Genomic DNA, 26,671 nt, shown 5'->3' with positions numbered 1-26,671 from the left:
TTTACAGTTCTCAGAGGAAAACGCTGTCACTGTGTCAGTATTGAACAAAGAGTCGACCCATTGATAACTATGATTGTTAGTTTCCAACGGTAAGATTTGAAGTTAGATTCAAAACCCCTTTGAGTTTGAAAGTCCAAAGTCACTGTTGGATCTTTGACGGACACCAGCTGCAGAAACAGGGCAGTTACAGCTTGTTACACCTGTGCAGTGACGTCACACTGAAAAAGAGACAAGAAAAGATGCCTTTACTGTATGTTACCTTTATTCTGGATGAACATCGCATCTGAATATCTTGTCCTGAGTCTGGTATTTTGCTTCTTATCTCTTTCACAACCACATAGAATAGAATAGAATAGAATAGAATAGAATAGAATAGAACAGAAAAGTTTTTTTTTTCTTGTCTGTCACAACTAAAAGTAACTTGACTTTGACAGGCTCATTCAAACAAATACAGATACAAATTGGAGTTCTCACAAAAATGAAGACAAAATATAGAAAAAGAGTGGACTCTGCGCTCAATACTTGTGTTCTCTCATTTTGTATACATGACTGGGATACAATTCTGAAAAGCAAGCAGGCTAACCCGTATAGTAAAAATGTTAAATATTTTCAGAGCGTAAGCCTAACAAAGCTTTAAATGCGTTTGCCAAACATGTTAGGCCTGTTAACTGGAACAAAAGATGTAAGATGATGCAGAAACACAATTAAAGAACCTTTTCTTTTATCTTTGCACATTTATCCTGTCAACCGATATACAGATTGGACATATTTTGGATTGGGTCACCATGGCTTGTTCCTCTAAAAAATGGGTCGCTTGGAAAAAAGTTTGAGAAACACTGCTGTAGAAAGTTCTGTTGTAGGCTGTATGATCTCCAGGTACTGGTGTGGAAACTGATGTGTAGAGTCTGTGTAAAACTGTAAAGCTGTGTGCTAATGTGGGATATTAACCAGGGTATATATATATATATATATATATATATATATATATAATCATAGGCATCTGCATAAGGTCCAGCATATTCCTCATCATCTTCATGAGGTGTCTCTAAGTCCTCATCTTGACTCTGATCTTCATCTTTAATATTCAGTGTGCTCTGCTCTGCCAGGTTTCCATCTTCAGTTTGATTTTAGGCCTTCTCTTACTTCCTTCATATCAACAGTGGTATGAATATAAAATCACACCAAAAGACCTTACCTCAGGGGGTGGTCGATGGTCAGCGTACACCATCACTGACTGAAGGGCCACTGCTCCCTGGGGAGCTGCAATCTAGAAAGAAAATTAGAAAACAGTTTCATTTTCACTTCAAAACTGTGTAACCCTCAGTCTCTAACACACATTCACACTTAGATTAAGAGAGTGTGGGTTAATATAAACTTAGCAGTTCATTTTGGTGCTGCAGCCCAGGGATACAGCCAGACCATTGACATCCTTGTGTTGTTTGTCCTGCTCTGCCATCATGTGGCCGAGCTCTGTAACATTTGTGTCCATCATCTCATTGGAGGAATTCATCCATTTAAAAGGCAGTGTTTTTTATTATTATTATACATTAACTTTGAACTGAGGAGTGATAAGTACAACCCTGCCCCAGACTCTTTTTCAAAAGTGCTGGCGGCTGTAAGCTCAGTTGGGTATGTACCGTAACTGTCAACATTTTATACAATGACTTTGTTAGGTTTTGGTGTTTCCTGATTTTTTATTTTTATTTTTTACCTTGATTTATTTAAATTTCCAGCAGTGTCAAACTTTGTGAAATGGTAAGATGGGCTCTAAATTGTCTTAAGAATCCAACAGCATGAAAACAAAAACATACCCTTTGGATCCACATGTGAACACTGCCCACCTGTCACTGCTCTCAACATTTTTTTCATTACTTTATCTCTAATTTGAATCAGAATCAATTTAAAGAGCTGAGTTTAAATGTAAAACAACAGAAAAAAATAAGATCAACACTTCTGTGAAAACTTACCTTCAGGTTTAGCTGGTCTCTTTCTCTAAAAAGACTGTGTCCATTAATCTGACAGAAGCTCTGCAGACATCAGTGATACCCAACTACAATGATACATCAGCAGTCATTCATCAACATGAGCTACTCACAGGCCACTTTATAGGTACACCTTGCCAGTACTGGGTTGGACCCCCTTTTACCTTCAGAACTGCCTTAATCCTTTGTGGCATAGATTCAACAAGGTACTGGAAACATTCCTCAGAGAGTTGTGGTCCACATTGACATGATAGCATCACACAGTTGCTGCAGATTTGTCGGCTGAACATCCACGATGAGAATCTCCCGTTCCACCACATCCCAAAGGAGCTCTATTGGATTGAGATCTGGGGACTGTGGAGGTCATTTGAGGACAGTGAACTCATTGTCATGTTGAAGAAACCAGTCTGAGATGATTCCAGCTTTATGACATGGAGCGTTATCCTGCTGGAAGTAGCCATAAGAAGATGGGTACACTGTGCTCATAAAGGGATGGACATGGTCAGCAACAATACTCAGGTAGGCTGTGGACTTAAAACCATGCTCAGTTGGTACTAAGGGGCCCAAAGTGAGCCAAGAAAATATCCCCCACACCATTACACCACCACCAGCAGCCTGAACCGTTGATACAAGGCAGGATGGATCCATGCTTTCATGTTGTTGACGCCAAGTTCTGAGCCGACCACTGTCAGGAAAAGTGTGTTCTTCTCTGTAAACCCTAAAGATGGTTGTTGGTGAAAATCCAAGTAGATCAGCAGTTTCTGAAATTCTTAGACCAGCCCGTCTGGCACCAACAACCATGCCACGCTCAAAGTCACTTTAATCACCTTTCTTCCCCATCCTGATGCTTGGTTTGAACTGCAGCAGATCGTCTTGACCATGTCTGCATGCCTAAATGCATTAAGTTGCTGCCAGGTGATTGGCTGATTAGAAATTTGCGTTAACGAGCAGTTCGACAGGTGTGCCTAATAAACTGGCCAGTGAGTGTATGTATATACTGTAATGTTTGATGCCCCAGGATGTGCAAGTTTTTTTTTTTTTTTTTTAATCAAAATATAGTAACTGTTGTTATTCATGAATTTCAATTTTTTACATTACAGCATTAAGAGACCAACATGTAATCCTTTTGTTCATCTTTGGTTAAGAGGAGAAATCTTAACATTTTCTCAACTTCTGATTTGATCAGCTCTTAAAGAGATTAGTGTATATCTCCCTCCAACTTCTCTTGCCCATTGTAGAATCTTAAAATCTAACAAAGATATAGATATAGATCACAGAAGTGGCTTTTAATGCTTCTCCATCCCAAAGAGGAAATGTCGATCACCTCGTTCCCAGTGTGACCTCTGGATCAGAAATAACACAAAGCTCCTTCTTTAACCATTCACACTTTGAATTTTTACAAAAACACATCTCTGGTTAAATGTACGCCTGACAGAAAACTTAAAATGCAGGAATAAAGGCCGTAGATCTTCAGGTACCCTCCCCAACCCTGCTGTCCCACAGGAACATGAAACAAATGGACACGAACAAACAGGCCGAGTGATGCCTCATTATTTAGTCAACAGAGTACTGTTCTTCTGTTGCACACAGTTTATTTAACAATATGGTATACAAGTAAGAAATGAGTCTTTTACCAGTTTATACAGTGATTTCATTCTCTCTTCCTTATATTTATAGTATTTTGCTTAATAACTTGATTTACAATAGGAGAAAAAGTAAATCCCCCCCGATTCAAGTTTTTGTGAGAGAGGAATGAGGGTTGAACACATCTAGATTTCCTCAGGGTGAATCTCAAACGTGCCCTCATCCCTAGATCACACACAGCTTAGTGTAAAATTTAGAGGATGAGGCGACGTCGGAGATGTGGCCGACTAACAACCGGCGATCATTCCACCTCAGCTTAGGGGGCTGGTCTCTTTCTCACGCTCTCTTTACACTTTACAACATTTGTATGACAAAAAAGTATGACAAATTTATTTTAATGTCAAAACAACAACTTTTTACACCTGCAAGATGGATATTTTTTTTAATTTCCAGGCCACCGAGATGTAGCTGCAGTCCATGTTGTGTTTGTGAAACCAGTCAAGGTGTAGGTACTCTAGTGACTGTGAGGGTTTGTGTCAGTGTCTTCATGTGTGCCTGCATTCATGCCTGCAGTCCATTTCCTATTTAATACAACTGAGTGCTCTTCATACACACAAAGAGAGGGGAACTGTCCCTGAACGCATCGTCTTGGAGTAATGGTACAACACTAGATTACAATTGCCAGGAATGACAGCTTGAGAAGAGAACAAAACCTGGCGCGTTTTCCCAGACAAATTACTTTACAGTTTCAACACAAAAAAATGTTTAAGTTTCTTTTCCAAAGGTACAAAATAAAAAGATATGAATAATATAATGCAATTGTACATTTTCTTAAAAAAAAAGAGGAAAAGAAACAAGAAAGGCATGAAACCATACCAAAAACAAACCGAAAATAAATTGAGTATTGAACACATTTGGTCTCAAACAGAAAATATATTCTTTGTGATTTAAATTTCATTAAGAAGCAACTTGCAAATCCCTCAACATCTTAAGGAAGAAATACCCATCAGCTGGGCTTAGGAAACAATTACATTCCCTAAAAGTTTAGACTTTTTCTGTTTTTCTGCAACCAAATTTTCTTTTTCTTTTTACAACAGTTGAAACTTTTTACATGTCAGTACAAAAACCGTTTTCAATCTTAGAAAGAACAAACAAAGCCCTCTTACAGGGTTTAGAGTCTCGGGGGGAACCAGGACCAAAGAAAAGTGGGAGGAGAGGTCCCTGGGAGCAAGTCTGTGTTTCTTCAGTTCCCAGCAGAAATGCTACAATCCCTCCACAAACTTCTCCAGAGTGTCCCCTGTAGCGTCTCCCACCATCCCTAAGTCACTGTTCAGCCCCCCTCTGTTGGGCGTGTTAAGCTGCGGCAGCATGGCGCTCTGTTCTGGTGTCCCTAGGTGTCCCTGCTCCATGGACCCTGACAATGGGCCTCCAAGTCCTGGATGCGGGGAGGCTGAGTGGGGTGGATGTGGGTGCTGTGGTGAGGGCTGTGGCTGGTTCTGGACCTGTGGCGAGGGGCTGGAATGAGGCCGCTGCTGGGCCTGCTGTTGCGAGGGCGGACATGGGGACTGGACTGGTGCCGGGGAGCGAACCTGGTTGTTGAGGGCGTTGGCTAGCGTGGGCTGGCCTGGGAGGTGGGCTGCACCCTGGGGCTGGCCAGCCAGCAGATGTGTCTGGGGGCTCATGGGGCTGGGTTGAGCTGGAGAGCTCATCTGCTGTTTGAGGACGGCCTGCTGCTGCGGGGGAAGCTGCTGTTGCTGCTGCTGAAGAAGCCGCTGATGCAGCAGGTTTTGGGTGGAGTCCATCCCCATCCCAGGCTGTGCCATCTGAGCCATGGGTGGGAGCTGGCCCATGGGGCCTCCTGCTGCCCCTGCACCAGCCTGCATGGCAATCTGCTGCTGCTGCATGCGGAGCTGGGAGTATGTAGCTGCTGTGCCTTGCGCCTGAGCAGGGAACTGGCCCGGATGGCCCTGGGGCATCACTCCCTGCTGTTGCTGCTGCTGCTGCTGCTGTTGCTGCTGCTGCTGCCGTAAGAGCTGCCGGCGGTACAGCTCTTGGAGCTGAGGGTTGGTGTTGTGTGCTGCATTCATCAGCTGCCCTTGAGCCCCTAATCCAGCCATTCCCTGTGCAGCAGGCTGCTGTGGTTGCTGAGGGGGCATCCCCGGCCTCTGCACAGCCCCTCCCGGCATGGCCATCGCCTGCATTGTCGGCATGCCAGGTTGCTGCTGCTGAGCAGCTTGTTGCTGCTGTTGCTGGGGCTGGTTGGCGTGGTACTTGGCTGTTCGCTGTTTGATGAAAGCGGCCATCAGCTGAGGGTTGGACTTGAGGATGTTGAGGACTTGCTGCTGCTGCTGAGGTGAGCTGGGGGACTTTAGGGTGCGGAGCAGGTCCTGCAGGGCATTTGGTGCAATAGCACCCGGTCTTTGGGGCGTCTGAGGCCGAGCACCTGGCTGTTGTGGAATCATCATCCTTGCACCTGCCTGAGGTTGCTGCCCAGGGGCCATCATAGCTCGCTGCATTGTCATAGGCTGCTGTGGGGTCTGACCTGGGACCAGGCCTGGTTGTTGGTTCTGAGCTGCCTGCATTGGCCCTGCAGTCACCGGCCACTGTCCTGAGGCAATGCCCTGTTGCATGACCTGTGGTCCTCGGGGCCCTGGCACCATCTGCATGGGTGGCTGCATGGGCCCAGCCATGCGCTGAGGCTGCTGTGGGTTCATGGGCATGCCGTTTATATTGACCCGGTAGTTCTGCTGGTTCTGTTGGGCCTGTGCCATCATCTCTATGTGCCGCGCCATCTTGACAGCAGCAGGAGGGGGCTGCTGCTGAAGCTGCTGAGGGGGCTGAGGCTGCTGGGGTAAGGGGGACTGCTGCTGGTGCAGAGGGGAGGCCTGGGGCCCCGGCTTGCCCTGAGACACCTGGCTCTGTGGCTGGCCGTTGCGAGGGGCGTTGGGAAAAGAGGGCGACATTACGCCGGCTGAGTTGGGCGTCTGTGGCTGGTTTGAGAGCGGCTGCTGGGGTGTCTGGGGAGTGTTGGGCTGTGGGTGGGGTGTGGGAGTGTTGGGGGCAGCTGAGGCAGGTGGGGACGGTAGCGGCATGGTTCTGCCTTGCATGGTAGCCATTCTTCTCCTCATCAGCTGGGCCTGCTGGAGCCGATGCTGCAGCTGCTGCTGGCGGAGCTTGTGCTTGATGTTCAGGCAGAAAGGGACGGGACACTTGTTCTCCTGACAGTGCTTTGCATGGTAACAGCATAGAGCGATGAGCTGCTTGCATACAGGGCAGCCACCATTGGTTTTGCGCTTGCAGCTTTTGGTGTGTTGCACCACTCGCTTCATCTTCTGGCAGGACGGTAGAGAGCAATTGGCGTTGCGACACTGACAAGCGTGGACCAGGGACTGGATGCAGCGTTGGATACTTAAACGGCGGCTCTCCTGTGGGCTCTTGGAGGCCTCTCCACTCTGGCTGTTGTTGTCGTCGTCCAGGCCAAGGCCCCACTTGACCATCTGATGCTCGTGGCCCTTCGTGTTGTAACAACTTATGCAAAGATCAAAGTCCTGCAGAGAGAGGGCCGACAGAGAAAAGTTACATTCTGCACATTTCCACAGAATAGGATTGAGCACTGAGACAATGACATGATGTGTGCATGTCATACTGAGGGTTACTTACCTCACACACCGTGCAGTGCCAGCGTGTCTCTACGTGGTGCTTGCACTCATTACATGTGTAAACGAAGCGATCCTGTCCCTGGTTGTGAAGCTCCACCAGCATGCACATGGTGCTCCACTTGCACCTCCTGAGGGAGCTGAACTCCCAGTGCTTATCCCTGGCCAGAGTCAGGAAGGCGTCACGGCCGTCCATCAGGTCACAAGAAAGCATAGGGTCAGGGTCAACGATGGGCGGCAGGGTGTTGGCCATGGGACCAGAGTGGAGGTGGATCACAAAGAACACCTTAAATAAGGACAGAACACATTAATGAGACAAAAACAACTCAAACAGGTTTTAACACACATCAAATGTTTGTCACTCTGAAGACATCCTGTGGACTCAAGGGACAAGTATCATTCATATGAATATTAAGGAGGAACAATTACAGCTCTCTGCATCAAATAACAAACCCACATGGTGTCTACATACACAACCGATCAAAATTTTAAGATCAATTGAAAAATAGTAGAATTTTACATTTTGCTTCGTTGTATCTTAAAAGGGTCTAAGTAGAGCTTTAAAATGCAAAGAGGAAATAGAAATGAGACAAAAATTGAGTAAGCAATCTACTTTGAATTAGAGTAAAATATGCTGTTCATCATCTGATCAAATGTTTCAGACCACAGCCTTTCAAAAGCCAAAATCTGCACAAAAATGTGGATTCAATGTCCTTTCCTTTCAGGGATTCACACTGTCACGACCTCCTGATGGTAAAGACAGAAATCCTAGATGACTGAGGGCCCTGGTCTGTGTGGTAATGACTCGGTTTATCAACAATGCTGCAGATCAGTTATTCCAGAGGAATATCCTTACTCTGATCTACATCAGGGATTGATGGTGAGGGAAGCTCACAAAAATGGATACAGACAGTGGATGCCCTCTGTGAAGCCATCTTTACCACTTGGAGGTGACACAGACTTGGGTTTTTGTTTTTTGGGCTATGGTCATAGACTTTTGATCATCTGATGAACAGCATATTTTAGTTTAACTGTTGTTTTTGTAAACACACATGTATGTATACTTTTTTCTCTTAAACACTAAACCAAAAGACAGCAGGTCTGACCTCTTTATGCTTCTCCATGGTGGCGTACAGCTTCTGGGACAGATCATTGGCTACATTCGGCATCCCAGGCTTCTTCTTATTGGCTCGGCTCACACTGCTCTTGTTTTTATTGGTCTTCTTGTTGTTCTTCTTCTTAGCGTTTTTACTGTCCCCCGGTGTCCCCTGTGAGGAAAACAGCAGCAAATGTTGTACAAACAGTTTCATTACAAATTTCACAACCTTTAGTTCCACTTTGTTGCCAATATTGTCAAACTTCTGGTTATAGGTTGACAAATCAAATTAATCTCAAATAAAATCATTAACATATTTTAAGGCTTGGTAAAAGCTTGTTTAAACAATGTTTAATTGATGCAAAGTATGATGAGTGAAGAATGACAGCAGTGTTAAAGTCTTATCCTTGTCACAACAACATCATTAAAATACACCACGGTCCTCGCACCTCAGGAGTTTCCGAGGCTGCTGTGTTCTCCTCTTTCTTCCTCTCTTCTTCCTCCTGCTCCAGCTCCTTGATGCTTTCTTCGAGCACATTGGGCCAGAAATCGCCTTCAAAGTATGGCAGCTCATTAGCGCTGGTCAGACGGTCTTCTGTCGCCTGTTTGAAAATGTCCTAGATGTGGCAGAAGACGGGGATCAGTCAAACTTCTGAGAATTGTGTTAGGAGATCAGGAATCCAACAAATGGAGGATTCACACGCTTAAAACATTTACCAGCTAAAGTCAACAGAGTATGAGAAGTGGTGGGGTAAAGATAACCCTTTTTCCTCATGTTACAGACTACAATCAGGGTTTGTTCCACTTCTTTTAAGAAGAATTCTCCTCTTTACCTTGTAGTCATGCAGAATCCTTTCTGCAAAGGCTTTGTCCAGCATCTTCCTGTACCACTCCTGCAACCTCTTCGGCTTGGGGATCTTCTGGTCAGGAGGATGGCAATGGAAGATGTAGTCGTCTCCTTCACTGGGTGGACATGCCCAGATGTGGCCTTGAGTATATCTGTTTGAGAAATGCACATTAAGAAATAAGATTAGAAAGAGCTGTTGCTGTACTTCTAAATACTATCACAAAATGCCCTCCATATTCCATGTAACAGTAGGAGCAGAGTTAGCCATACCCAAGCTTCTTGACATATTCCAGGTACCCGATGAGGATCTCATGGTACACTGCTGTTCGTAGAGTTCGAGGTCTGAAGAAGTGAATACTGTCAAGGTATGATATGTAGACCCGTCTGCAAAGGCAAAAAGAGAGAACGTCATCAACATCAGTAAGAAAGCTCAAACCTCGAGGAGTTGCGTCCTGCATTCAGTGTTTCGGTGCTCATACCTAGTGTTTGGGAATGGGCACTCAGAGCCGTACTCCTGCACGTGCATGCCAAAGAAGCACACATCCACGCCGTCAATCTCTTCAAAGGCGAAAAGTGCTTTGGTTCTGTAGGGAAAGGTCTCGGGCATTTCACCAGTGTCCACAAACCTGTTAAAACAAACAAAAACAAATATTAGAGAAGCAACTTCATACTGAAACTCTCAGTCTCAGGAAAGTGCGTAGTCCTAACATGTTCAGATACTTGTACGAGTGTTGCTAACTGCTTCTGCAGCCTATTGTTTCACAAAGTAATCAACTTAATTCAATATTTCCGCTTCATTTGGAATATAAAAAGCTTCTTAGAAACTAGAGTCATGAGCTGCCTGGTAAATTTGCAGGGTCTCTGGGTGTTTTGAGCCACTCTTGGGAAGTATAACGGGACAATTCAAGTCAAGTAGCCTTGAGTCAAATAAAAAGCAAACAGCTTTATCTCCAGTCAACCTGAAGATAACAGCTTCTTGGATGAGGGTCTGCTCTCTGTGAGCATCTCAGACTTTGATCTTGTGTGATGAAATGCTGAACAACCCTCTGAGGTGCTCGGGGCGGGTGTGCACTCCATCTTGTCAAACATGCAGGATCCACAACCACTGTTGAGCTGTATAAAAGCTTTATAGAGAACATTTAGCTTTGTGTGGCAGGGACAATAAAAATAAGCTGCTGGGGCATCTACAAATCAAAGAGGTGCAGACCAGATCTGGAAGCCTGAAACAACATGGCCTCTGGTTTCTCCCATGTTTATTTATCAAGGATGTGTGTTTAGCTATTAAAGAGTAGCATTTGGTATCTTGGTTAATGATGGATGTCCTTGAAAATAAATTTTGTCAGGGACATTGCCCATGATCTGCTCACCTGGTTTTCATGCCGGGTTTGACCTCCACTGTTTTGTCAGAGCTCGCCACCACTCGCACAAATACCTCTCCTGCCTCTGGGTGGTTCTGTCTCTTCAAGTATTTATTCACACGATCTTCTATGTACATTCCCAATCGTGTGGACTGCAGCCCTGGGACGGACAAACAGAGGAAAAAAACATAAATTCTTTCAACTTTATGAGATCAAAGGGGTTGTTATTGGTCTGCAAACAACCTTCAATAGGTTTTAGGAAACAAGAGGCACAAGAACTCATTTGTGAGACTACGAAGGCTTTAATCTGTTAGCACTAGATGCCATAAAGGTCTTGTGTTCTCAAAGGGTACAAAAGTTAAATGGAGAACACCAGGGAAACCACAGGGCCAACATCAAAACAAGAAGGCCGCCACTGAGGCAGAGCCGCAGAGACATATGCAGCCCATGTGCAGGTGGATGTGGTTAGGATTTTCTTGTCTTTCGAGCTGCTAAGACAGACTTGCAATTATCTGCTAGCACTTAAAACTGCAGGAACACAATAAGGGAATGAACGTCAAGGAACAAGAATAAAACGGTAGAGATTAAAACTAACGTTTTGCAGAGAACTTGTTTTCCTTCCGTGTTTTCCCACTTTTCTTCAAACAGTTTTCACAGATGAATCTGGGAAAATAAAAGAACGAAAGAAGTCAGCGAGAAATTATTGCGAACTCGAAACAAAGCATACAAAAATCTACAGCAAACAGTGGAGACAGATACTTACCCAGACGGCCAAATGACCTCGTAGTGTAAGACGCATATCTGGTGCATTTTCCGTCCACAGTCTTTACATTCAACAAACCTGAAGAAAAGGAAGCGTACAGTGAGACGTTTCAATATTTCAAACCAGTTGAACAGCTCTCCAAACACTCACTGCTTTTTTATTCATAAACTCTGTGTTAATATGGAAAAAAAGCGTATCTGAAGACTGTTTCATGTGTGAACTTCAATATCTTAACTGCTGAGGCAGCAAGAAACACAAACATCTTAATTTCAAGTTGATGTTCCTCCAGTCGTTACACACTTGCAAGCTGGCCAATGCAAGTGTGCCTTTGTGGGAGGATTCATGCATTACATTCATACTACGTCACAGAGACAATGTGAAATGCAATCACACGTTGCACATTAAATTACTCTCCAATAGGGAAAAAAAAGGTTATTGGACACAGTTTCCCTCAGTAGGTGGCGCCGCTGAGATGTCCCCAGGCCGTAATGAAACCAAAGTGATTGATCAGAGCGCAGCAGGGAGAAAAAAATGCAGCCTTCACACAAAATGCTCACAAACAAAGCCAGATGTGGCTGCAGAAAATAGCTTTTTAAGATGAGATCAGGAACAAGTGAGCAGGAAAAGCAATCTGTGATTATTCAACACATGTGTGAAGGACTCCTGAAGAAAATAATCCTTCTTCTGTGTCCATGTGAGCTCTCCTCACTGAAAGGCTGAAGGTTTGCTTCTACTTACGGTTCAGGGTCGAGAACGTCATTCTTCTTCCGCTCAAACTGGTCTTTTGATATCATCCTGCAGAGAAAGAAAAAGAGAAAGAAAGGGGAACCAGTGAGAAGACGACAGACTCAAAAAGTGCAAAGTGTGTCTAAATTTGGTTCATAGCCATTATTAGTCTCATCGTCTTCAGTGAAGACTTAATAATAAAATAAAACCTGGTAGCACTGTTAAAAATATAGTCTCAAACACAAGTATGAAATAAAAGTTCAGTTATGTTCATATAAAGAAATAAAATTTATCAAATATGGACACTTGATATATAATTTTGTGCACAAAAACCTACAGTTAGGCTTTGTCTCATATTAGTAACTTGTGTTTGATTAAAAACAGTGCTTCTCTGCTGAGGGGATAATTTCAAAGACTTCGATGCGTGCTTGCAGACGTCGTAAGGAGCAAACATTTCACTTCTCTCCTCGAACACATCCTCGCATGTACAACTGCAACAGGTTTATTTTTCAACAGTGGAATTATGAATTCACTGATTACTCACGTTGGTGGCTGTGCAGGGTCGTCTCCTAACGTCACACTCTCCCCCTGGATCTCATTGAAGCACTTCTCGCAAAAATGATACCTGCACAAACACATTAAACAATCAGAATAATCAGACTTCAGCGTGTAGACAACAGCCAGGGGTTGCTCTTCTTTGTACAGAAGTATAAAATGTGTGATTTAACACTTTCAAGATTTGCGCTGCTTCATCGAGTGTTCCAGTACAACAGAGTACAAACACGTTCTGGTCTTTGTGTTTTATAAAAGAGAGCAGGGATTCCCTGAGCTCCCATTGAGAGTGTAAATGGTCTGCACTGCAGGAGCCTCGCACTGTCTATCAGGCTGTGCTGTATCACCACTGCTGCTGCGCTGCTCTGACTCTCAGGGTGCACGGTCTAAGTGTGGAAAAAAAGGGGTTGCAGTTGCACCATTTATGCAGCAGGAGGCGCAAGGAAACACACTATTAGCCTTCATCTGCTGGTGTTTAACGGAGGGGAAGGCAATGATGGGCATTGCTGTTTTTGGCCTTAACAAAAGTGTTATATCTTCATCTGATGGACCAGAGGAGGAACACTGATCTCAGGTTCTCTCAGTTAATGCTTCACAGATTTTTTTTTTAAGTCTTTTCCTCCATACAGAGAGCTGAAACTTGACAATCAACACTTAATGTGAGGGGCAAAAGCATCCTGAGGAGACATCAGAGCTAAACCTGACTGTCTAAAACACTATAGTAGCTCCAGAACTACAAAGCAACAGAACACAGACTGCAGGAGATGGAAACTCAGTGCAAAATGCAGAATTTATCAGCCATCAAAAACAACCGTGCTGGCAAACATACGTAATATGTATGATTATACCAAGTAAAGAACAAAGTTTGAGGTCCTGGAATACTATCTCATAAAAAACAGAGTGCAAACATACACAAATAAAAAAACACTGGTCCAGACACACAAACACAAACACAGATGTGGTTACCTGTTCTGGTAGCTGTAGTATGTACCTCCAGTGGGTATGGTGCAGAGTTGTTTGCCATAGCAACAGAGAGTTTGAGGAGAAAACTCGTACTGCAGACACAAGCGAGATGACAGAGATTGGTCAATAATATTCTAAACAAATTGTTTATGTGTTACTTTCTATCAGGTGCAGGAACATCACTGTGGATTCATCAGTTTTTATCCTTTAAGTTTGGTTATCCAGTTTTAGCATCTAAACTTGAGACCTTAACACTAACAACCAAACAGTGAAAATGCAACGTAACGTCCATCAACATGAATTTATCTCTTTTCTCTTTAGGCTTCAAGCCACTGGTCACTTCATAAGACTTATATTTATTCATTTCTGCTGTCATCCCCTCCACCTCACCTTCCTCCCACAGCAGTAGCCCAGGCCCTGCATGACAGGGTCAATCTCCGACTCAAACACCTCGGCCAGCTTGGAGCAGAACTTGTAGACCCGAGACGTTTTGCGGTTGTAGAGCCAGGCGTTGTTAAACATCAGCCAGACGTCGTCAACATACTGCCACGGCTCCTGGTACTGACCTGTGTCCAGTTTACGCTTTATTGTGGACAGGTCTATTGGATTCTTAACGATGTCAAAGTAGTCCTGGATGTGTAACAGAAGATGTTTGTGTTATAGATCATAAAAGCTGAAAAGGTGCAGCTAGAGATGTTAAATCTCACAGAAAAAACTTTATTGTTTCCACGTACCGGGATTCCCAGAAGCATGGGGTCCACAGGCTGTCTGAAGGGGAGAGACTCTGGATCCTGTCTGTACAGAGACTCCAGAGTTGGCATCAGAGCCTGGCGCAACTCCTCTGGCTTAAAGACTGAAAACAGGGAGGTAGACAAAAGAAAGGTTGTATTAGTAATCTCGAAACAAAAATAAACAAAACTAATAGAGAAATAGCTGCCAAAAACACTGCTGACAAAACAGCAGAGTGTCCTGGAGCATTGATAATTATTAATATCCATAACTGTTACAAAAACATGTGAGATAATGGCTCATTTTTTCAGGCAAGATCTGTCAACTGACGCAACATGGAGCAACACAGAGAGCGTATTCCAGGCCTTAATCTTTGAACTGTCCAACTCTGAACTCTACAGTCAGACAGATATGAAAAGTATTCATTAAAATTCATCCAAATGCTGAAATACAAATTTTTGTATTCCTTATTGTTTTTATGACTATAGAGTCTCTACATTTAGGACGTCAGAACATGTGATGCCCAGAGCAACAGAGGCTGAAGTCCAAGCAGGACACACAAGTCTGCACATATGACAGAAACTATCAGAGAAACTGTTGATTTTTTCGGTCACCAGAAGCTTCTCAGACTCATCTTAAAGTCTTCTGTCAGTAAATGTTCAATCAAATGTTGTGATATATGGTTTGTCAATCGGAATGGTGACTTTAGTTTATTCAAAAACTAGTGAACATCACATCCATTGTTTGTGAAAAATGCCTCAACGTGGATGAAAGGCTGAAATAAGTTATATTCCATCAGACAAACAAACAGCACAAGTTTCAATAAAGCTCAGGATAAATCCTGCCTGTCTCACTGCTGGCTCTGAGCAGGCAAATTAAAATTACTGGCAGTAAGGAAAAGCTTAAATTTGTTTTAATCAGTCACACATCTATACAGACTCAGACTCACTTTTCCTCCGTGACTGAGAGGGCGATGACGAGGTTGTGCTGTTGGCACCACCCTCTTCTTCTTCTTTGGGTTCTGTCTTCATTTCCGGCTTTTTCTCCTCCACCTCCATTGGCTCTGGCTTTTCATCAGGCTCCTCTTTCTTCCCCGTTGTTGAGGAAGAGTCGTCCTCAGTCTGCAGACAAAGAGGAAATACTTTATCATTAGGGATGTGTTTGCTATGAAGGGCAAACAAGAAAGTATCTGAGCAGCATGTGATTAGCATTAGGCCAAATGAAGACGCCTTGTTTTTAGCGTAAATCATAAATCAAAGGTGGGAATTGAGAAAAAGTTCCAGATGAACTGGAGCAACAAACTATCAGCATCATCTGTCTTGATGCTTAACATTCCCCTTATCTATGCTTTTAACTTGGATTCACGTGCCTTGCAAAACACTGACCTAAGTAGTCAGTATGGTCAGGAGACTGAAGCTGATTTTTGCAAAATGATGCAACATGCAGTGTCTGTGTGAGAAAGATCAGGAACTCTACACGCTAGAACATTAGTTGTTGCAGAATTTAATATCACAGGAGTTGTGTGTTTGAAGCTTCACGCTGCTGCTTCGGTTTTGACACTGTTTGGTGACTTTCAGGCAAACACACAAGAGGTGGACGATTAAAACAGCTGTTGGTTGAAAAACAAGAGTCATTGTAAATGTCACCTAATTTATTAAGGAGATGTTAAATATTCTCGATGAGTCTTAGGATTAGGATTAGGGTGTAGGGCCACCCTGACTTTACCCTGATGTGCTGCAGTCAAACAAGCAGCAAACAAGGATCTGATGTACTTGGATGTTCGTTACAAATTACTTTAAAACTACACTTCTTTACCTGTGACTGTATTGAAACCAGTACAACCCCCTCCCCTGAACTGTGTCACTTGAAGTGTTTTTGCAGTTTGTGCAGTTACTAGTTCTTTCACTTTGTTTCCAGAGATTTGAAAACACAAACCATCAACGTACCTCCATCTTGGGCTCGGTTTTGCCGCCAGCAGCCTCAAACTCCTGTTGGTCGTGGTGTGCCTCAGCTTTGACTTCCTGGGTGGGCAGGTCTGCACTGGCGGCTGAGGCCGGTGTGGGTACCCGGTTATCCAGACTTGCCCCCTGTTGTGAGAGCTGAAACACAAGCCAAAGAGACAGAAAGAGAAATGAGAAATCTGAGCTTCTGGCTGCAGCGTCTTTGCCGTCTTTGCATGCAGAGCTGAAGCCACGACACAGATGACCCCCTCTGGTATCGCTTTCTTTGTTTTCTGAGGATGGAAGATGCAACATTTCCCTGTGATGGATGCTGGTGGAGATGCAGCGATCAAACAGAAAGGTGGATGTGAATGGGGCGGGTTGGTAAATGGCAGTCAGAGGACAGGAACTTGCAGGGAAGGGTGGGGGTCAGGGTGAAGGGCATGCGAAGGGTCTCAGTCTCACCGGTGTGGTAGGGGGCTGAGGCAGGGGCTGCGTCTGTGCTGCTGCGGGGAGCTCCGTCTGGGGTTGGGGCTGGGTGGGGCGGGGTGGGGTGGCACCCGGGGCTGGGGCAGGGCCGGGAAGGGTGGGGGTGGAGCTGCGGCTGGAGGGCTGGGGGTGCAGCGGGTTAGTGGCCCCCCCAGCCGTGGAGGCAGAGGAGGTGGCAGGCGGAGGCGTGGAGTGCATAGGGGTTTGGGAGGAGGCTAGCTGAGGGCCCAGCGAGGGGCCAAGTGCATTCATGGGGAGGTTAGCGCTCTGCTGCTGCTGCTGCTGCTGCTGGAGAGAAGGACACACACACAGAGGGAAGGCAGACAAACACACAATCAAAAAAAGCAGACCAACACACAGATACAAGATCAAACAAACACACACAACACCACACACAATTTAAGGTTTAAAGAGCACCAAGTGATCACCATGACAACACTTTCAGAGCAATTAGTGCAAAATATGATTGGTGGAAGTAGTTTGAGTTTTAGTTCCTCTGCAGCTGGTTGGAAAAAGATCAGCTCTACAGGTGACACAAGGACAAACTGATCAGTTAGCCCATTTCTCTTTCCCTGCCTCACCTGGGTGACAGCAGCCTGTGCTTGTGGCTGGCCCAAGCCGGACCCCACTGTGACATTCATGGTGCCTGATGCAGCAACGGCAGCAGATCCTGGAGGAAACTGAGTCTGAGCCAAAAACTGCCCCTGGCTAGCTGTCTGGCCGACCATGTTAGCACCACCGTGCCCGGCCATCATGCCCTGGGCCTGGGGCATCCTGGAGGGAGACATGCCCATCTACAAGGGAGAACACAAGACTTGTGAGCGAAAAGGGGGTGGTGATGGAGGGGAGAGGACCAGTAACAACCAGGAGTAAACAACCAGACTGATGGGTTTAAAGGGACGGCAAAATGAACAGCTTATGTCCCTGGTTTTCTTAAAGGGATAGTTCAGTTTTTTTGAAGTGGGGTTGTATGAGCTCTATGTGACCACTAAGGACATTAGATACAGTAGAAAGTTGTCTCCTCTCCCTCAGTAAGACACAGACTGTAATCGATGGTGACAAGGAAATAGACGCTAACAGGGAGAGACCGTACCACATTTAAAGGCTCTTTTCTCTGCCTACAAGAACTAAAATCAAAAAGTAATACCACAGTTTAAGAGTACGCTACATAAAATATTTTTTAAGTGCATTAAGTCTTCAGAAATATAAACATGACCTAACTAACTGGTCATGTGTCCTTCCGCGCAGCACTACTGCGCTCCGTCCCCCCTCCTCCTTTCAGCTTAAGGGAACGTAAACAAGCTATGCTTCGGGCGCTGGTTTTAGCCTCGTGTAAGTTTGATCAAGTATCGTAATTCTTTTGTTTGTACTCTAATGGTGCGGCCACACCGCGAATTTGCGGCGCGATTACATACAAAGTACATACAAATACAATACAATACAAAATTCGCTCGAGTTCAAAATATCCCCCACGACGTTATTGATTTGATGACGTTGGGGGGCAACTGCCGCCTGCTCCGGCTCCAACTCCGCCAGAGGATGGAGGAGAAAACAATCTGTGCGGTGTGTCATCATCCAGAGTTATACGATACGACGTGTGTACTGTACAGAGACCGGAAAAACAGGAGCAGGCTTGGTTGAAAGTCTCTGAGGAGACAGGTTTTGAATGTAAGTTCTGAAAACATTTGTTCCCAGCTGGATCTGCCTGCTCGGGTCATCACTGAGTCCGACTGTGTTTTCCTCAGCGGAGTTTTAAGCCTGATAGAGAGGAGGAAAGTGCGGGGCAGGGGCAGAGTGAGGGAAAAGATGGAAGTTCTCTGTGCTCCTCTCTTTCCTCCACCCCTTCATTATCCCCAGGGAGACCTCCGGGAACATGGGTCGGGGGTTCGGGTGGTCGGGGGTACGGGGTGTTGGAGGTTCGGGGGATCGGGGATGAGATCGCAGGGAACAGCCAAGCAGGGCTGGTGGATTACCAGGGAGAGGCAGCAGGCATTGATTGTGATCTCCAAAGCTTTCACACACTCTCCTGTCATGCTTTGGAAACCACAGCTCATTGTTTTTCAGATGCTCTTTTGGACTTTCGGTCTTTAAATGAACGAGCTCTCTACTCCGCATGCGCAGTACCGCGCATTCGCGTGTTCGCGCCTCAGCTTGTCAAAAAAGTCCAGCGGCGAGACTCGGGCGTTCACGCGGCGCGTGACAGGCCATTCGCGCGAGTAAATTCGCGTGTTCGCGTTTGGTGTGGCCGCGGCATAAGGATTGTGAGGTAGTGTAGGAAATTCAAAATGAGTGACTATGACAGCGACGACGAAGATCCATTCACTTTGGAACCAAAAGGATACCTGTATGAACCAGAGCACACAGAAGAGGAGCTGCTACAGATGGAGACTGAAAGGAATACAGAGGAAACATCCACGGACAATCCTTTAGAGTACAAACAAAAGAATTACGATACTTGATCAAACCTACACGAGGCTAAAACTGGCGCCCGAAGCACAGCTTGTTTACATTCCCTAAAGCTGAAAGGAGGAGGGGGGACGGAGCGCACTAGCGCTGCGCGGAAGGACACATGACCAGTTAGTTAGGTCCGGATAAATGTTTATATTTCCGAAGACTTAATGCACTTAAAAATGATTCTATGTAGCGTACTCTTAAACTGTGGTATTACTTTTTGATTTGAGTTCTTGTAGACAGAGAAAATAGCCTTTGAATCTGATACGGTCTCTCCCTGTTAGCGTCTATTTCCTCGTCACCATCGATTACAGTTTGTGTCTTACTGAGGGAGAGGAGACACCTTTCTACTGTATCTAATGTCCTTAGTGGTCACATAGAGCTCATACAACCCCACTTCAAAAAAACTGAACTATCCCTTTAAGTAGCTTTTTTATCTCCATCAGTTTGTAAATTCAGTGATGTTGGACAACACAGTCTGACGTTCCTAAGTCGATCTGGCTGAGGTCGTAATGAGTGCAGTATGAGTCCATATGTTGCAGATGGAGCATCATCTGGTGTCGTTAAAATGTAAGATGGAAACATTGGAGATATTGTAAATAAAATGAGCATTAATGGCCTTAACATGGCATCTATCTGACCCACTTTCCTCGTATTCAAAGCTTTGTTTCCCAATACAAATCATTAACATTTCAACTTTTCTCTTCGCATAACCAGTTGCCAACTTATTTTTCAATAAGAGGAAACTTTTGTTATGCATATCTAAAGTGTTTTTTTTGAACTGAACATTGCTTCTAGGTTTTTCTAGCATGTGGGATTGAGTGCGTGCCCCTCTGCAAGTGTCCTCCTTACCGCTGGGACGGAGCTCATGTTCATTTGCTGCGGGTGATTCATGGGGGAGGCGGCTCGAGCTCCCATTGGTGCCTGGGATATCTGTGCGTTAGGCAGAGCCATGTGGTTGAACTGGTTGATTCCTGAGCAGAAAATTGAACAACAATTCTTAGAAGTGGACAAACAATTTTCTTCAACAGGTTCTCAATGTCACTAGCAGGAACAGCACTGGAAGATTATCGCGGCCATCATGGCTGAGATCAACTGTACATGATGATCCTGAAGTGCTTGCACAACCACGGTACAGCAGATGGCATCTCAGTCCTCCAGAAACTTTTACACTTAGATGCTTTTCTTTTGATTTTCTTCATTTTGTCTGAGCGTGCCTAAGTGTGCATCGAAACTATTGCTTCACAAACCTGTTTCATCAGTCACACTTGCTGATTATTTGGCAGATAATTTATCTTTTTTTAAAGGTACACCTTCCACTGTCTCTTATTCTAAAACATTTTTTTTTTACAAGTTTTTAAATCAACTTGACTCCAAACAGTATGATTTGTTATGATGGCTCATGCAATGCTCTGCTCTTTAGTGAGATTAACAGTCTTAACCTAACAATACTGTCTGCAGGCAATCTGAATCTGGATATAAGGTGGGGAACATGTTACATTGAAGTCATACCTTGTGAAACCTGCATGCGGTTCATGATCTGATTTGGCATGTTGGGCAGAGGAACGGGTCCATCTGTGAACAAAGTGAAAAAAGTCTTTAAACCTGAAAATCAACTCAACAAAAAGTTCACTACATGGGTTTCTTAAAAGTTTTATTATGTTATTAGTCTTAAAGGGACTGTGAGGGCTATTTTTTTTTGAAGTGGATTGCAATTATACCTTTGGCTCAGCGTGGGATGCACAGTGATGTGATGACTCGATGACTCTTATGGTGCGGCCACACCAAACGCGAATTTGCAGCGCAATTACATACAAAGTCAATGCAAAGACGCATTTAGCCGCCGATTCACCTCGGGCGGTGCGTTTGGGGCGTTTGTCGCGCCGCGTTTGGAGCGTTTGGAGCGTTCATGCGTTTGGGCGGTAGACGCAAATTCGCTAGAGTTCAAAATATTGAACTTTTGACATGAATTCGCGTAAAGGCTTGCCATGGCCGCTAATCAGCGATGACATCCCCCCACGATGTTATTGATTTGATGACGTTGGGGGGCAACCGCCGCCTGCTCCGGCTCCAACTCCGCCAGAGGATGGAGGAGAAAACAATCTGTGCGGTGTGTCATCATCCAGAGTTATACGATACGACGTGTGTACTCTACAGAGACTAGAAAAAAAGGAGCAGGCTTGGTTGAAAGTCTCTGAGGAGGCAGGTTTTGAATGTAAGTTCTGAAAACATTTGTTCCCAGCTGGATCTGCCTGCTCGGGTCATCACTGAGTCCGACTGTGTTTTCCTCAGCGGAGTTTTGAGCCTGATAGAGAGGAGGGAGGAGCCGGACAGGGGCAGAGCCAGGGAAAAGATGGAAGTTCTATGTGCTCCTCTCTTTCCTCCACCCCTTCATTATCCCTAGGGAGACCTCCAGGAACATGGGTCGGGGGGTTTGGGGGGTCGGAGGTTCGGGGGATCGAGGATGAGATCGTAGGGAACAGCCAAGCAGGGCTGGTGGAGGTGGATTACCAGGGAGAGGCAGCAGGCCTTGATTGTGATCCCCAAAGCTTTCACACACTCTCCTGTCATACTTTGGAAACCACAGCTCATTGTTTTTCAGCTGCTCTTTTGGACTTTCGGTCTTTCGTTTGGTGTGGCCGCGGCATTAGGAAGGTGTGTTTATTTTGGGGCAAATGAATGGACATCAGATCCCCTTTTTAACACTACAATAATTTGTTCAGGACAACTTATAACTGGATACAACGCAATGATGTCATTTACTTATCAAAATGTATTTAGCGCTACGATTTGAAACGTTAAAACAACCAAACTTTGTCAGTTTATATCGTAGTTCAGCAGCCAGCTATAAATGAGGCTACTCACAGCCCAGTGCTCTGAGGTGTATCTTGATGTTTAACGGCAGTGAATCTTGGTTATGTCCTGCCAGTCATCTACCAAGCAGAGCTAACGTAACCTCACTCTTCATTTAACTGATAGACTCTCACATTTGAACAGACCACTGCAGAATAACTGCTGACTGTGGGCTGGAATGAACATTATCCCGAACAATTTAACCCGTGTTTTAGCTTTTAGCTTTAGCTCTATCACTCTCCTGTTTACCATTGTGTCCAACACTACTACAAAATGAATGCAAGAAATATTTTTCAGCAGAGAAAGAAGCACAGATCTATCCTCTCACTGCTGAACTTTGTTGGCTGGCGTGGTGTCGTCCCAGAAATTGAGACGTGCTGTAAATTAATCCAGTTTGTCCGACCCGAGAGGGTAGCTGAGAGGTAGCATTCAATAACCGATTTTGGTGTTGATAATCATATTTTAAGTTGTGGGTTATGATCAGGCAAACATTTAGAAGTAAAAAATTTTTAAGATCACTAAGACAGTCTTCACAGTCCTTTGAAGCATCTTAAAAAATCTGAGATATCACCTTAAACACCTGAAGCCTTGATAAACATGGTACTCACTCTGTGGCCTTGGGCCAAAGGCGTTGGGCTGGGGAAGGCTGGGCTGCTGAGTCCCCTGAGCAGCCAGAGGTGCCTGGTTGATGATCTGTTTTTGTAGCCTAGAGCGCCTCTTCTCTTCCAGCTCCTTTTGGATTTTATAGATTTTTTCCGCCAGGAAGTGGTAGTACTCATCCTGAGAGGAGGTAAAAGAAAAAGCAAGAAGAGCGCAAGATAAGTTGACCATTGAGACAGTTTCAGATAAAAAGAGCAAAATCACAAGAAAGAGCGAAAGAAAGAGAGAAAGCGTTGTGGCTGTGCTTGAAGTTGGGAAAGGAAACTTACCCTGCTATTAGCTGACTCGTACATGTCCCCCTCCACCTTTCTGGCGTAGGCCACCAGGTTCTCCATTCGTCTGTCCTTCAAAGCTGCCGGATCAGGGGTTGGGAATATGGCTTGTACTCTGCCACAGAAGACAAATTGTAGTTTTGAATATTTCTGGTAATCAGAACTTCTAAACTTTTTTTGAAAAAGATGAGACCGTAATGTCAGTCAAGAGTAAACAACAAACAGTAGAACAGGTTCAGATACTCTTCCACATTGGTTTGCACGTACAGTTTGTGTACGAGGTGATTGCGCAGGTCCTGAGTGACGTGCTCATGCCACGCTTTCCTGGTGCCAGTGGCAGAGAGGGGTGCAGCTGTGGGGATGTTTCCCATCGAGCTCACAGCTGATCCGTCTGACAGCAGCTGACTGGAGATGAAACAGGGAGAGAGTCAAGTGTTAAAACTTTTTGTTTTTGTTTCTTTTAAAGCTCCGCATCATACACCACCACACTTCAGCATCAAATTGGTTAAAACTTCTTATTCAAAGTGATTTAAGGCAAAGAACTTCTAAGACGAGCTTTGGTGAAGAACTGACTTGTTAGTGTTGAGTGTGTTGGGCAGGGAGTCTGTATGCAGGTTCGTCTGATCTGAAGATGCCACTCCCATGGTTGCACCTCCAAGAGCCATCTGGTTTCCTGTAAATACAAAACGCTGTGAGCAAACAGCACCGCCTCATTTTCGTTATCAAGCTCAGTCACAGACTGGCTTTGAAAAGTTGCTCTGACTACACTCCTTACATCAAACACATACTGGGACATTACACAAACTTTAAACACTGTTTATATAAACTTAGTTCCTTTAAAACTGATTAACTCCACTTTAACTGGATACAATGAGATTTTGGTTTCTGTACATTTTGAAGGTCAAAACCACTGCATGTAATGTTCCCCTCTGGCCTTACCAAGTGCATTGATGGGTCTCATCTGCTGCGGGAGCTGCTGCTGTTGCTGGGACTGTGCGTTCTGGGCACCAGCAGTCTGTCCTGGGCCGCTGGCCTGCTGGGCCTGGGCCTGCCCAGTGGCCTGGCTGCTGTAGGGCAGCCCAAGTGCTGCGTAGGCTCTCTGCATGGAGCTGGGGTCTATGGGGGCTGAGGTATTGATGGTGGGAGTACTGGGCTGGCCCACACCGACAGAGGACATGGGGTTCTGAAGTCCTGTATTGGGGGAGCTCAGCATGGCTGTGGAGAAAGAAAGCCTGCGTTAACTGCAGCATGTACAAAAAAATGCACAGTATGATCCTCCTAAGACCAACGAACACGACAAGAATTTCTATTGGTGTACAATGAACAGTCCAGGTAATACCAAACACACCTGCACACTCAGTTTGACCCCGGGCCGGTCAGATAGCAAGACAGTGTGATACAAGTCTGAGAACATTAATTTAAGGCTAAACGATTCAAACAGCAGTAGACTGAATATATGAATAAATCCCTTTAGGGATCGTAGCATTAGTGTACTTCTCTGGGTTCAGACTAAGGTTGGAAGGAAAAAGCTCTTAGTTTGTTGAAAGACACAAATGAGAGGAGTCAGAACAAAGAAGAACAGCGTTCTGTTTGCTTTGGCAGGACAGACTCAAACCTCAGCATCATGTTCTGTAAAATGGAAGCCAAATCAGGACAGACCGACACTGGAATGCTGTAAGTGATAAAAACTACAGCGCATGGCAGTGAAGTCAAGAAAATAGTAATCACAGAGTAAATTGTAAGGAAACTACTCCAGAGAAGGACGAAGAGAATGGTAGAGCAGAAACTAAAACAGACTGTGAACCTGTGACAACATTTGCATGGAGGAGTGTGAAAAAAAACAGAGAGAAAAATAGTTTAGGTGGGAGGCAGACAGAGCGTCAAACTCAGCTCTGTTGTAACAGGGAGTCGCAGTAAACAGCCAAAGGCTCAGCGGGACACCTCTTGCACTCATTCTCTGTTTCCACCCTCTCTCCCTCCATCACTCTCTGAGCGCCTGTGTGTGTCAGATCACAAACCCAGCAGGACCGCACTCTTATTCACCGAGTGCTTTACGCATCCTGAAGGAGCATAAACCTAGAAATAAATTGGCTAACTATCCTGAGTGTCAAAACACACATACACACGCACGCACTCTGAACAATCTCTGCTGGTTTCAGCAACGGGCAGGCCTGAATCTCCTGCTCTCACTACAGACTTAAACATCTTAATGTATCAGCAGCTCCTCAAAGACAGAGCGATTGTGTCTGCTCATCCAGACATCAACACACAGCTGAATGTCTTCATTGAATTGTGTCAATGCTGAGCCACTCGCCAACGGTTCAGTGGTTAAGTGATGGTGGTCCAGAGTACTTACGCTGCTGGGTGCGCTTGTCGCTGGCATTCTTTAGCGGCAGGCAGACAGGACAGTCATGTCGTGTGCAGTTTTTCCAGTGGGAGATGATCTGTCTGGACGATGCACAATGAGCCACTGCATGGGAATCAAACAAAGAACAAAAAGACACAAGGTTTAAAATCAGAGTGCTAAAATTTGTCATGTTTGATTAACACAGTGCTCCCAACGAAGGACTTGCACATTTATAAGAATCAGTTAACTATTTAATTTGGTTTAGGTATTCGCTATTCACCTACTAAATGTGCTCTGTTCTTCAGGGTATATGCTAAAATCCTGAGGTTAATTTCAATACATTTTTCAGACTTTTTAAAAAACCTTTTAAAAAGTTACAAGTAGGGCTGTCATTTTAACGCGTTTATTAGATTAATTAATTACACCGCATATTAACGCGTTATAAAAATTAACGCAGATTAATCTGGATCCCAAACCCGCGGGGCGTTCAAAGAGGCACTTATTTTTAAATGTCTGGCATTTACAAACCGTGTGTCCTACTTGGAAAAAGAGATGTTCTCGTCAGATTTTCAAATTTCAGACGGTCCCTGAACGTATCACACGTGAAAAAACCGGAGGGAGGGAAGCGAGACTGCCTTCCACATCGTGTTTATTCGCACGTCCTTTTTGAAAATCTGCAGAAAATCAACCGTTTGCTCTAGCTCAATTCTGTAAAAAACAGATAATTCTACACTCTTTACTGCATTAAACAAGCCCTGAATGATCGATATATATCCTGTATTTAAATCTAAAGAATTCTTTGAAAATTTGCTTCCATCTTCCTGGTGTCATGTTTCAGCTTGGGGCTGCCCTACACCAATCAGCAACAGTTTGTGTGTTTAGAGCATGTAAAACTGAAAATACTTCACTTTTCTTTGATCCAAGTCTTGAAAAAAGTGTTTTGTACATAGTTCCTCACAGTTTTTAGCCTTTAGCCCTGGTTCTACTGACCTCATAGAAGTATAGAAGTTCATATTGCAGTGAAAATCGAGTCAACATTGAGTAAAAGCAAAAACCGACCTAAAAATCAAATCAGCTTACCTTAGGTGCAGGAATGCGTAGATTTTGTAAAGATAGAACCATAAAACTTTTTTCATGTGTTCCTTATGCATCAGGGTACCTAAAAATGTGTTGTAAATGTTCCCACCTTATTTTTTAATGTTTTTTAGTGTCTTTTAATGTAATTTTAATGTCCTGGAATTCTAAATCTTTATTTTGGGACCTTAAGCAGATATGAGATTAAAATGCGATTAATTCGATTAATTAATTACAAATCCTATAATTAATTAGATTAATTTTTTTAATCGACTGACAGCACTAGTTTAAAGACTTAATCGCGACTTTGAGTTGTTGTTGGCAACCCA

The 26,671-nt window shown here is 44.5% G+C and overlaps 1 protein-coding gene across 5 annotated transcripts in view; it reads right to left on the bottom strand.

Annotated features, from left to right (window-relative positions):
• Positions 1-3,525: 3,525 nt before the first annotated feature.
• The window catches only part of crebbpa (CREB binding lysine acetyltransferase a), a 52,840-nt gene continuing 29,694 nt past the window's right edge, over positions 3,526-26,671 (bottom strand). For 2 of the 5 annotated variants that reach the window (XM_074694352.1, XM_074694370.1), the window contains exons 5-31: positions 25,278-25,391; positions 23,861-24,136; positions 23,495-23,594; positions 23,189-23,326; positions 22,919-23,036; positions 22,598-22,769; positions 20,649-20,711; positions 19,989-20,110; positions 17,267-17,479; positions 16,662-16,976; positions 16,203-16,355; positions 15,206-15,377; positions 14,262-14,380; positions 13,918-14,157; positions 13,531-13,619; positions 12,557-12,637; positions 12,025-12,081; positions 11,287-11,364; positions 11,119-11,186; positions 10,533-10,683; positions 9,645-9,791; positions 9,436-9,549; positions 9,152-9,317; positions 8,768-8,935; positions 8,329-8,490; positions 7,227-7,508; positions 3,526-7,114 (exon numbers count right to left, since the gene is read on the bottom strand). In XM_074694352.1, the coding sequence (XP_074550453.1) occupies positions 4,829-7,114; positions 7,227-7,508; positions 8,329-8,490; positions 8,768-8,935; positions 9,152-9,317; positions 9,436-9,549; positions 9,645-9,791; positions 10,533-10,683; positions 11,119-11,186; positions 11,287-11,364; positions 12,025-12,081; positions 12,557-12,637; positions 13,531-13,619; positions 13,918-14,157; positions 14,262-14,380; positions 15,206-15,377; positions 16,203-16,355; positions 16,662-16,976; positions 17,267-17,479; positions 19,989-20,110; positions 20,649-20,711; positions 22,598-22,769; positions 22,919-23,036; positions 23,189-23,326; positions 23,495-23,594; positions 23,861-24,136; positions 25,278-25,391 (6,164 nt within the window). In that variant the 3' untranslated portion in view covers positions 3,526-4,828. The remainder of the gene's footprint in view (positions 7,115-7,226; positions 7,509-8,328; positions 8,491-8,767; positions 8,936-9,151; positions 9,318-9,435; positions 9,550-9,644; positions 9,792-10,532; positions 10,684-11,118; positions 11,187-11,286; positions 11,365-12,024; positions 12,082-12,556; positions 12,638-13,530; positions 13,620-13,917; positions 14,158-14,261; positions 14,381-15,205; positions 15,378-16,202; positions 16,356-16,661; positions 16,977-17,266; positions 17,480-19,988; positions 20,111-20,648; positions 20,712-22,597; positions 22,770-22,918; positions 23,037-23,188; positions 23,327-23,494; positions 23,595-23,860; positions 24,137-25,277; positions 25,392-26,671) is intronic. The other 3 variants (XM_074694360.1, XM_074694378.1, XM_074694386.1) reach the window with 3 other exon arrangements.

The sequence above is a fragment of the Halichoeres trimaculatus genome, unplaced genomic scaffold (genome assembly GCF_033239565.1).
Source record: "Halichoeres trimaculatus isolate MK-OKI-2021-1 unplaced genomic scaffold, fHalTri1.1 fHalTri1_scaffold_2, whole genome shotgun sequence".
NCBI lineage: Eukaryota > Metazoa > Chordata > Actinopteri > Labriformes > Labridae > Halichoeres > Halichoeres trimaculatus.
This window is presented reverse-complemented; position numbering and strand designations above follow the sequence as displayed.